General features: G+C 38.1%; 1 protein-coding gene across 1 annotated transcript in view; it reads left to right on the top strand.

The window, feature by feature from the left end:
- LOC128213773 (hippocampus abundant transcript 1 protein-like) overlaps positions 1-10267 on the top strand; it is a 31139-nt gene extending 20872 nt beyond the window's left edge. The window contains exons 11-13 of the mRNA XM_052919822.1: positions 5691-5863; positions 7022-7181; positions 7933-10267. Of these exons, the coding sequence (XP_052775782.1) occupies positions 5691-5863; positions 7022-7181; positions 7933-7994 (395 nt within the window). The 3' untranslated portion in view covers positions 7995-10267. The remainder of the gene's footprint in view (positions 1-5690; positions 5864-7021; positions 7182-7932) is intronic.
- Positions 10268-12632: the final 2365 nt, after the last annotated feature.

Genomic DNA, 12632 nt, shown 5'->3' with positions numbered 1-12632 from the left:
TCTCACTCAAGAGGTTGTTGGTTCCTTTCCCACCAGGGTGGGAGTGTTCTAATGGTATAGGTGTCTGCCTCTCACCCAAGAGGTTGTTGGTTCCTTTCCCACCAGGGTGGGAGTGTTCTAATGGTATAGGTGTCTGCCTCTCACTCAAGAGGTTGTTGGTTCCTTTCCCACCAGGGTGGGAGTGGTCTAATGGTATAGGTGTCTGCCTCTCACTCAAGAGGTTGTTGGTTCCTTTCCCACCAGGGTGGGAGTGTTCTAATGGTATAGGTGTCTGCCTCTCACTCAAGAGGTTGTTGGTTCCTTTCCCACCAGGGTGGGAGTGTTCTAATGGTACAGGTGTCTGCCTCTGACCCAAGAGGCTGTTTGTTCCTTCCCCACCAGGTTGAGAGTGGTCTAGTGGTACAAGTGTCTGCCTCTCACTCAAGAGGTTGTTGTTTCCTTTCCCACCAGGTTGGGAGTGTTCTAATGGTATAGGTGTCTGCCTCTCACTCAAGAGGTTGTTGGTTCCTTTCCCACCAGGGTGGGAGTGTTCTAATGGTATAGGTGTCTGCCTCTCACTCAAGAGGTTGTTGGTTCCTTTCCCACCAGGGTGGGAGTGTTCTAATGGTATAGGTGTCTGCCTCTCACTCAAGAGGTTGTTGGTTCCTTTCCCATCAGGGTGGGAGTGTTCTAATGGTATAGGTGTCTGCCTCTCACTCAAGAGGTTGTTGGTTCCTTTCTCACCAGGGTGGGAGTGTTCTAATGGTATAGGTGTCTGTCTCTCACTCAAGAGGTTGTTGGTTCCTTTCCCACCAGGGTGGGAGTGGTCTAATGGTATAGGTGTCTGCCTCTGACCCAAGAGGTTGTTGGTTCCTTTCCCACCAGTGTGGGAGTGGTCTAATGGTATAGGTGTCTGCCTCTCACTCAAGAGGTTGTTGGTTCCTTTCCCACCAGGGTGGGAGTGTTCTAATGGTATAGGTGTCTGCCTCTCACTCAAGAGGTTGTTGGTTCCTTTCCCACCAGGGTGGGAGTGGTCTAGTGGAACAGGTGTCTGCCTCTGACCCAAGAGGCTGTTTGTTCCTTCCCCACCAGGTTGAGAGTGGTCTAGTGGTACAAGTGTCTGCCTCTCACTCAAGAGGTTGTTGGTTCCTTTCCCACCAGGGTGGGAGTGTTCTAATGGTATAGGTGTCTGTCTCTCACTCAAGAGGTTGTTGGTTCCTTTCCCACCAGGGTGGGAGTGTTCTAATGGTATAGGTGTCTGCCTCTCACTCAAGAGGTTGTTGGTTCGTTTCCCACCAGGGTGGGAGTGTTCTAATGGTATAGGTGTCTGCCTCTCACTCAAGAGGTTGTTGGTTCCTTTCCCACCAGGGTGGGAGTGTTCTAATGGTATAGGTGTCTGCCTCTCACTCAAGAGGTTGTTGGTTCCTTTCCCACCAGGGTGGGAGTGGTCTAATGGTATAGGTGTCTGCCTCTCACTCAAGAGGTTGTTGGTTCCTTTCCCACCAGGGTGGGAGTGGTCTAGTGGTACAGGTGTCTGCCTCTGACCCAAGAGGTTGTTGGTTCCTTTTCCACCAGGGTGGGAGTGGTCTAGTGGTATAGGTGTCTGCCTCTTACCCAAGAGGTTGTTGGTTCCTTTCCCACCAGGGTGGGAGTGGTCTAGTGGTACAGGTGTCTGCCTCTTACCCAAGAGGCTGTTTGTTCCTTTCCCACCAGGGTGGGAGTGGTCTAGTGGTACAGGTGTCTGCCTCTGACCCAAGAGGCTGTTTGTTCCTTTCCCACCAGGGTGGGAGTGGTCTAGTGGTACAGGTGTCTGCCTCTGACCCAAGAGGCTGTTTGTTCCTTTCCCACCAGGGTGGGAGTGGTCTAGTGGTACAGGTGTCTGCCTCTGACCCAAGAGGCTGTTTGTTCCTTCCCCACCAGGTTGAGAGTGGTCTAGTGGTACAAGTGTCTGCCTCTGACCCAAGAGGCTGTTTGTTCCTTCCCCACCAGGTTGAGAGTGGTCTAGTGGTACAGGTGTCTGCCTCTGACCCAAGAGGCTGTTTGTTCCTTCCCCACCAGGTTGAGAGTGGTCTAGTGGTACAAGTGTCTGCCTCTGACCCAAGAGGTTGTTGGTTCCTTCCCCACCAGGGTTAGAGTGGTCTAGTGGTACAAGTGTCTGCCTCTGACCCAAGAGGTTGTTGGTTCCTTCCCCACCAGGTTGAGAGTGGTCTAGTGGTACAAGTGTCTGCCTCTGACCCAAGAGGCTGTTTGTTCCTTCCCCACCAGGGTTAGAGTGGTCTAGTGGTACAGGTGTCTGCCTCTGACCCAAGAGGCTGTTTGTTCCTTCCCCACCAGGTTGAGAGTGGTCTAGTGGTACAAGTGTCTGCCTCTGACCCAAGAGGTTGTTGGTTCCTTCCCCACCAGGGTTAGAGTGGTCTAGTGGTACAGGTGTCTGCCTCTGACCCAAGAGGCTGTTTGTTCCTTTCCCACCAGGGTTAGAGTGGTCTAGTGGTACAAGTGTCTGCCTCTGACCCAAGAGGCTGTTTGTTCCTTTCCCACCAGGGTGGGAGTGGTCTAGTGGTACAGGTGTCTGCCTCTGACCCAAGAGGCTGTTTGTTCCTTTCCCACCAGGGTGGGAGTGGTCTAGTGGTACAGGTGTCTGCCTCTGACCCAAGAGGCTGTTTGTTCCTTCCCCACCAGGTTGAGAGTGGTCTAGTGGTACAAGTGTCTGCCTCTGACCCAAGAGGTTGTTGGTTCCTTCCCCACCAGGGTTAGAGTGGTCTAGTGGTACAAGTGTCTGCCTCTGACCCAAGAGGTTGTTGGTTCCTTCCCCACCAGGTTGAGAGTGGTCTAGTGGTACAAGTGTCTGCCTCTGACCCAAGAGGCTGTTTGTTCCTTCCCCACCAGGGTTAGAGTGGTCTAGTGGTACAAGTGTCTGCCTCTGACCCAAGAGGCTGTTTGTTCCTTCCCCACCAGGTTGAGAGTGGTCTAGTGGTACAAGTGTCTGCCTCTGACCCAAGAGGCTGTTTGTTCCTTCCCCACCAGGTTGAGAGTGGTCTAGTGGTACAAGTGTCTGCCTCTGACCCAAGAGGCTGTTTGTTCCTTCCCCACCAGGGTTAGAGTGGTCTAGTGGTACAGGTTTCCCCCTCTCGTTCCAGATATTGTGGGTTTTACCCCAATTGGGGTAAGAGTGATCTAACAGTACAAATGTCCACCTCTCACATAAGTGGTTGTGGTTCCATCCCAACCGGGTAAAGAGTGGTGTTGTTGTACAGTTGTCAGCCTCTCACCCCAGGAGGTTGTGATTCCACTCTGGGTGGTGATGCTGTTGTTATGGTATTTACTTAGTTTAAGTTTCTTTTCAAATGTAAAGATTGAGAAAGTTGAATCAATTGCGCAAAAGATTGTGCTGTGTACAATGGTGTGTCATCCATATTTTGTGCCAACCCCGCAACTATGGTAGGAAAAGAAGTTAAGTATATCTTTGTTACTTCCCTTGGAATATTTAAGATAAACCTGTTTTCCTTAGTCAAATTTTGTCTGTGTTGGCCAGAATGCCTTTGGTCTCATAGTTCACTATTGCCTTTAAACAGGCAGATAAGAAAAAAACTTAGATACATATTTCTCAACCATCTTTCACCCAGAGGACCAATAATAACTGTTTCCACAAGCCCAAGTATTTGAAATTATAAATGAGCGCAGGTGTATGATTTCAAACATAAGGGCAAATGTATGATTTCAATTATGAAGGCAAGTGTATGGTTTTAATCTCGAGGGCAAATGTATTATTTCAATCATGAATGCAACTGTATGATTTCACCATGAAGGAAAGTGTATGATTTCACCATGAGGGCCAGTGTATGATTGCACCATGAGGGCAAGTGTATGATTTCACCATGAGGGCCAGTGTATGATTGCACCATGAGGGCAAGTGTATGATTTTAATCATGAAGGCAAGTATATGATTTCACCATGAGGGCAAGTGTATGATTTTAATCATGAAGGCAAGTATATGATTTCACCATGAGAGCAAGTGTATGATTTTAATCATGAAGGCAAGTATATGATTTCACCATGAGGGCAAGTGTATGATTTTAATCATGAAGGCAAGTATATGATTTCACCATGAGGGCAAGTGTATGATTTTAATCATGAAGGCAAGTACATGATTTCACCATGAGGGCAAGTGTATGAAGTGTAAATAAAAAGGTTGTCAAAACATTCAATCTGTGAGAGTGCAGCTTTAAGCCATAAGCTGCAGTTCTGCAGATCCTCTCGAATCCTCTACATATTTGGCAGTTGAAACCTAATATTACCTAAATAAAACAAAAGCATTGATATTTTCTTTCAAATTCATAATGTTCAAGTTCTTATCATTCAAATACAGTGTGTCATTGTCTCCTTTAGCACCCTGTCCCTTTTCTGCAGCCACCTTGGACATATAGTGTCTTTAATATAATCATAGCCATTTGCTTGATATATTCTTAGCAGCAGCACAAAGACATAAACATATAACTGAATATTCAATAGAACACAAAGGCCTACTAGATCAATGATAGATGAAAACCTTGTACACCAGCCCCAGACAGTGCTAAGAAGATTGCCATTTTCACTTGTACAAAGATGGAATCTTCTTTTCTCGTAATTCTAGAACATAGGTTATTAATGTCTAGCTTTGAACTTCTGTTGCTATATTATCTTAGTTAAATGGTTAAGATTATTGGCATATCACCGAGACTGCTTACGTTTGCAATGCTTTTCCCCCAGATTTAGTCAGTTCTGTTACATTAACTCCACCATTTCCTCAACATTCGTGCTGGGGATGATTTTAAATGAGTTTGTCAGTCAAATGTCAAGAATCTGTTCTCTGTTAAGACTAATGCCATTGTATTTTGGATGAAATATGGGGTTATCTTAAGTTCGGGGAAGTTGAAAAGACGCATTATTCATTCTCGAACGCAGTGGTCATAAATTGGCTCAGGGAGATCAATATTTGAAAAGCACATATAGAGCTGCTTTTTTTTACCTTCTGTACCCTGTGCGTAGGAGTGAATTAAGATTAAAGCTCTATGGTTATATAGTACTCAATTTCACAGAAGCTTTCTTTGATAAATTGGACATGTACTTTACTCTGCTTTAACGTCAAACTCAATTTTGTTACAAGAAACTTAGGACATCTTAGTGGTTTCCGACCTATTTTAGCCCTGATAAATTGTTTTGTTCGGATTACTTTCATTATTTGATGTTTTGGTCCATGGATTAATGTTCTCAATGCAGTTGTTCAAAAGGACTGAATTGAGCAATCTTGAAATTTCACTGGTGCCTCACTCTCAAAGTGTGCCCAAATTATGATCATGGAACTTGTGCATCTAAGAGTTAAAACTGTGTATCGTTCTTGTATCCTCTGTTTTTATAAGTAAATGAAAGAAAATTATTTTCATCAAGGTATGTCTTAAAAGATGCAAGGGATTATTTTTTCTAAAAATTGCAATTTCTTTACCATATTGAGTCCAATCAACATGGTTCTTTTATTGTCTGTTTATCCAGTACTCCAAAACATTTTTCAAGATATTCCCATGAAACTAGGTACACCAGTTGCCATACTGGCAAGGCCCGTGACTCTAACTTTGATAATTACTGAGTTATGCCCCTTTGCATCCTTTTAAAAAATAAAAACAAATGAGCATCAGCCTCTGTTTTTTCTTCTTGTAAATTTTTCTTTTTATTTTCAGGTGTAGCCCAGGGCGTAGTCACGGGTATTCGAGGCTTGTGTAACGGGCTTGGCCCCGCATTGTTTGGCTTTATTTTCTACCTCTTTCACGTTGATCTGAATGAGACGACGAACATCAGTGATGTGTCCAAGTCAAAACAGCTAAATGGGTCGGCATCCATCCCTCATAAAGATGTAAGTGAATTGCATATTGCCTTTCCAAACTTGTTATAAAGTAATATAGTGTTTATTTTTTGCTTTTCTTAACTATTAAGTGGAGACACAAGCTCAAACGCTAAGGTGCTTTTACAGTCTTTAATCACTACTGACTATTAATTACGTATATATATCAATAGCAATGCTGTACCAAAAATATGTCTTCTCATTTTCTTAATCTTATCTTACCTTAGCACTGGAAGGTAAGCTTTGTCTCTGATTTTGCCGTTCTATCTAAAAACAATGACAAGCAGGAATAGGCCTTAAATAAAATTTATATAAGCAGAGTAGAAATGATGAAAGCAGGGTAAAAATGATGTAAGGAGGGTAAAATGATGTAAGCAGGGTAAAAATGCAGGGTAAAAATTAAGTAAGCAGGGTAAAATTATGTTAGTAGGGTAAAATGACGTAAGCAGGGTAAATTATGTAAGCAGGGTAGATTATGTTTTAAAGCAGGGTAAATCATTTAAGCAGGGTAAAATGATGTTAGCAGGGTAAAAATAACATAAGCAGCGTAAAAATAAAGTAAGCAGGGTAAAGCTGAAATTCCAATGTTTAAATCATGTTTGATATGATGCCAAAAAATGGCAAATTTAAAACCAAACTATAACACCTATTTTTGCTTGTCACAGCTTAATCTTTCTTAACTTCACTGTTTCTAGTTTTGATTGGCTTTCATAAAGTGTTATTAGTAAAACAAGGCTTGATTAGCTAACCTTAGATTAACATGTACACAGTGTAACAGATTTTCGCCTAAGTAACCTTTTCTTGACAAATTTCCCTATCCCATAAGCAATTTCTGGTTACTTTTTATGTATATTTTAAATTGAATAATAACATTACAGGTGGGTTTTTTTATATTCGATTCAAAGCATACTGTCCACAAAGTATGGAACTATATGATGTGTATATTTAAAAAGATTAACAACATTAACAATTAAAATATTTAAAGTTTGAGCAAAATTGCAAATTAAACATTCATATTTTTTTTTTTAAATCCATCTATTAACATTCATATAAAATTGGTTAAAAGTGTTTTTCTCTTAATGTTGGAGAAAAACTAGACCATTTAACTAACAGAAAGTAAAATGCAAAAATTAAGAAATTCCAAATATCCAATGTTTACTCACGTTTCAGTCAGTAATTCCTGGGCCACCATTTGCCTTTGGGACGGTCCTCGTGATAATCGCGATGTTGGTGGCAATCAACATACCGGAATCCCCTCATCCAAAGAAGTCCACAGCCAAGACTACATCCAAGTCAGCATCGCAGCTGCACCAGTCTATGGTAGAACAAGGTAGGGTATTAGTAGACTCAGTCTGGTAGTCATAGTAAGTTTAAAGGTACCGGTAACACATAATGTGGGCATTCCCTGCACACCTCATCCAAAGCGAAAACTACAGTGAAAACTACATCGAAGTCAGCACTGCATCTACAATCCAATCCTAATTACAAAGGGTTACTATATTTAAGGGCAAAGTATTGCAAACAAATTTGATAAACAGCCACATTGCACTAATCACTCTGGAGTTGTAGTCCTTACATTGTCATTATTTAACCAAAGTCATTTTAACTGTCCAGTCACACTCAAGTGTTTCTTATGAAATCCTAAGCAAAGGTATAACAACTTTATTTTATTTTATTTTATATTTTCAATGCTTTTAGCTATGATGCTTAAATATAACTTCAAAATAATGTTTGACAATGATGGTCTCTCCTGATAACTGGCAGATCCAATTCGGAGAAATCTAATTGATTATCAAGCGTCTCTCCTTTGACAACCTTCTTGTTTTACATTTTCTATCACTTTAATTACTGATACATAAATGTTATTTTTTTTATATATGCTCCTGTCAAATATGATTATGAAACTTATGAATACATTTTCAGGTTTGATAAAGGATAATGTCTGCTTTACTAGTTATACCCCTGTCAAATATGATTATGAAACTTATGAATACATTTTCAGGGTTGATAAAGGATAATGTCTGCTTTACTAGTTATGCCCCTGTCAAATATGATTATGAAACTTATGAAAACATTTTCAGGTTTGATAAAGGATAATGAAGATATCCAGCCCTTGATGGCAGATGAAGAAGAAATTTTGTGATAAGCCCCGCCAGGAAGTAGGAGTGTTATGTAGGGCTTTTGTTGTTTGCCATAGATAGATGTTGCATAATGCTGCTGAAAGGAGGGTGTTAGTTACAAGCATTGGAAGACTGGATGTTTGAGTTGCCACTGTGGACGTGATTTGATTTAAAGAAAATATTGTTAAGGGTGATTAAAAAGTGTGTTGTCATGATAATCAAAATTTTAATGGGAGATTCTTAAGTTCAAATGAAGAAGAAAGTATATGTAAGAATTATTTATCCGGAATAAGTCTTCGCTCACTTCTCTGTTTAATTTGTATGTGTTCAGCTTATTAATTAAAGCAAAGGTCTATTCATATCTGACACACAAAGACACTGCTGATGGAATTTGTTTGTAAAAGCTCGTACTATTTTTTGCTAAATATGTTCCAGAGGTATGATCGATGCAGCTGGCACTATCATGACTAGAAATAGCCTTTGAAAGATATAGGTTTGTTATGTATTATGAATTGTTATTTGACGATGGGAAAGGGATTGTTTTAGAAACCCAGATTTGAAGAAATATTTGTTTCTTGTCCGTTATTTGAATTGATGTTAAAGTAAGGCCATTATAGATAAATATATTGTTCGGCATCACCAAACCAACTTCCAAAAATACATGTGACAGAAAAGTTTTTTTAGCATCCCTGTTGGTTATTTCTTTCATCATAACAGAATTAAGGGGTTAGGGGGTAAAAACAAAAACAAAAAATAAAACAACCTTCCTACTCACCCTTCAAACTGTTGGACAGGTTAGGCCAACAAATTATTTTTCAATTGTGGCCTTATAAATACTAGATTTTTAATTATTAAAGTGTAAATTGTCTTTGTGATATATGCAGTACCTTCGGTATTTGTTGTATTATAATAATTCTTTTGTGGCTTTTTAGAGCTTTTATCTTACACATATACACAGTCAAGTAAATGTGTTTTACTGATGGGATGTTGTTAGTTGAATGTATGCAAACTAGTATCTGCCAAATTTTAGACTGCATTCTACTAAAAGTTGTTAAAAATGTTTGTCATTGTGATGAATAGTTTAAAAAAAAGGTTGGTTATCCATCAGGGATATGTTCTTCTGTATACATCAAAAACAATCATTACAAAGTTATATAGATGGCATTCTGCTGAAATTGTCCGGGTAATTGGTAGTATATAAAAAATTGAATTGGTATTCTGTCGGTGACATATTTTTCTGTTATCATCAAGAAAGATAAATCTAAAATTAAATAGAGCATTCTACTTAAATTTTTGCAGTAACTGGCAGTTTTTTAAAAATGGTTGTTTGTTTGTAAGAAACATATTTACTGTATTCATCAAAAAAGACAAATCCAAATTATAAAAGGCATTCTACTAAAGTTTCTCAGTACTTGGCAGCATATAAAAAATGGTAGTTTTCAGTCAGGGACATTTTTCTATAATTATTTAAGATATAATTATCAATCGTTTGCTTTATCACATAGGCTACAGAGAATGCTAAATGTTACCTCAGCTCTGGTAAAACATGACAGTCATAAATGTATAGTGTCTCACCAGGGGTGAGAGTGGTCAAGTGGTATAGGTGTCCGCCTCTTACCCAAGAGGTCGTGGGTTCGATCCCCACCACAGGTACTTTCTCATGGCCTTTTGAAAAGAACACAGTACTGGTTTCTGCCCAGGAAATGGACTTGAGTGGTTCTATAAGCTATCAGCTTTCGTCACAAATGAACTAAAATAAATGAGTATATGCTACTATAGTGTCTGATTTTGTGTTTTGTTTTGTTGCTTTGTCCCCTGCAAAGCTTGGCAGATGTATAGGAATTACTTGTCCTTCAGTGTTGGCGTCACGCTTGCCTTTCCATTCATAACTTTTGGATGGATGGTACATGACCCCTATTGATTTTATGGTCATTAGGTTAAAGGTGGCCTTTACTGGAAAAAATGATGGGCGCTCTGGACAGAAATAAACTCATCTGTTTTTGTGGAATTCTTGATTTACAATTAGTTTTTACCTAAATATGTTGTTAATTTAATTGAAATATGTAAATATAAAAAAAAAAATCATGGTGCAATGTGTAAGTACATTAATTCTTAAGTGTGTATATATTTCTATTATTCTACATTGTATAAATATGCCTGATATTGTGATAATTTGATGCTATGTTCTGGCAGATATTGTTGTTTTTATCATTGCAAACTGTTCATTGTTTTAGTCATTGAAAAAAAAATATCATTGTGATGAAGTTTTTATTAAAAATTATTTTTTCATGAATTAGTAATGACTTGATTTTCTTTTAGCCCAGATGTTTAAGTATGTTCTTCCCTTGAAATTAAGCACCCATCGTAACTTAGTAAAATCATAGTACTTTGAGACAATATTTTGGAATAATAATGTGTACGGCAATTCTTATCTTCAGAGTTGAAATACATGTACATGCAATGCAAAACTAAAAAAAATGTCAATTATAAACTAAAATTATTATAAAAAGTGTTAAGCCATCGATATTTTAAATATGAAGTAAAAGAAATATGGGCGACATGTACTTTTCCCACCGCAATACAAACAGCTCTTAAAAGTAAACGATAGTACCGGTGTCTTTATTCAATGACAATAAACTTCACATATTTAATTTTTTATTTTTTTTTAAATGAATCATTTGAATACTGCTTTAAATAACAACTTATATAATTATATCCGTGTAATAAATTATCCATTTGTTATGGTGTCATGTTTTCACTGGTGAAATCCAGTTGCTGTAAGCAGTAATAATTATGCAGTATTAGATGTGCTTTATTTAGCTTTTTTCTTCCATTTCGAGGAACGCCTGCAAGACTGAAGTTACTACCAGAATTTATAGAAAGACTTGCTGCAGACCCCAATATTACAAAAATACTCAAATCTATTGTTTTATGCTGTGGTAAAATGAGTTGAGACTGAGTTTTTTAGATTTGACTTAAGTATTTTTGTGATCTTAGGCCAGGTCATATTATACAGCTGCCTAGTCAATGATTCTTTGATTTACACAGTTAAAGTCATATTCAATTTCATTATGGCCACGCAAGTAGAATCTTAAGAAAAACTCTTAAGCTAGAAAGCATGCCAATTATAGTCTCTTTTAAATGACGTCATTTCTAATCAACATTTTCCCACAGAATGCTGCAAATAGTTGTTCTGGAAATGACGACACTAAATTTATCCAAGCTACGTCAGAGCTAATGTCTCTGTGTTACTAATGAAATGGGTATATTTGGAGTTATTTATAGACATAAATATGTGTAGGGAAAAACCCAAACTCATGAAATATGATATATATTTTGCATCGCCTATCATCCTCTGAGCCAATGAGAGACTTTCTATTTATAGGTCATATAATTAATTATTATTTTTAATGGTTATAGTTATTTGATGATATTTTCATAATATTCAATAGTCATTATTTGTATTGTGTTGGAGATTAGTGTTCATATTGCTCAACATATACTGTCTAGTTCATTTTACGGGATAATTTGTACAAGCTGTATTCTGTTATACATTTTTCTCTCAGTTTCCCTGCTAGCCCAGTGGGTAGGGATGATCTGGCATCATGTCGTTTCATTCTAGGCGTTCGCGCTGCAGGGGTTTGCATGTTATGAGTCCCAATTAGGGCATTTCTGAAACAAAGATAAAGAATAATAGGTCAATTTTTGTTAGGCTTAGCGACAGTATGTAGTTCTGTTTTGGATATATATTTTGGTCCATCTTTACCATCTGAATGTTTATACTTAAAGGATCATTTCTCATTAACATGATAAGCCAGTGCCACTTTAAAAGTTTTGCTTAAGAAATAAAAACTTGTTCTTTTCTTTTGTTCTATTCTGAAAAGAAATTATGAAGACTTAATTTTAATACTTTGGGCTTATATACAAAGGGCTATTCCATTTAAACATTCACCTCTCTCCCCACAAGGGCACTTTTAGTTTGAGTTTGTTCTCTTCAAGTTTTTTTTTTAATCAAGGTAAAAAACATGAAAAGGAACTTCCTCTATTGAATGCCATTTTTCATCCTCCTGGGGTGGGGTGTATGTTTAAATTGAGTATCCCGAACTAGAACATTCTTTATTTCATGTATTTCACCAGTTGTAACAATTATTTTTATCATACGATTAAACATAGTGCTGTACTTAGGTTTGTTCATAGGTACATATACATTTATTAGAAAGGTTTTAAGTGTGACTATCATTTAAATACATAATTAGTGTGATTAGAAAAGTCTAAAAAAAAAATCATCCATTTCCCTTATTGACATAGCAGACAAATTTTATGTTCTTTTGGACAAACTTTGTAATGGATATCCTGTATCATTGCTATTTCAATATGGGTAGTTCAAGGGGCACATTATAGGTTGCATTTTCATGTTTGACTTTAAAGCTGCACTCTCATATATTGAATGTTTTGGCATTTTTTTTAATTTTTGTCTTGGAACGAGCCAATTTTTGCGAAAATGCATGGAAACCAGTTATATAAGACTGCTGACAAAAAATTAGATCACAGATTTTTCGAAAATTAATTAGTCATAAAACATTAATTTTCAAACTGAAATATGAAGATCTGTGATCTGATCTTTTGTCAGCAATCTTTCATCATTGGTTTGCAGATATTTA

Source organism: Mya arenaria, chromosome 13, assembly GCF_026914265.1.
Source record: "Mya arenaria isolate MELC-2E11 chromosome 13, ASM2691426v1".
Classification (NCBI taxonomy): domain Eukaryota; kingdom Metazoa; phylum Mollusca; class Bivalvia; order Myida; family Myidae; genus Mya; species Mya arenaria.
The sequence above is the reverse complement of the archived record's forward strand: the minus strand, read 5'-3'. Positions and strand labels throughout refer to the sequence as shown.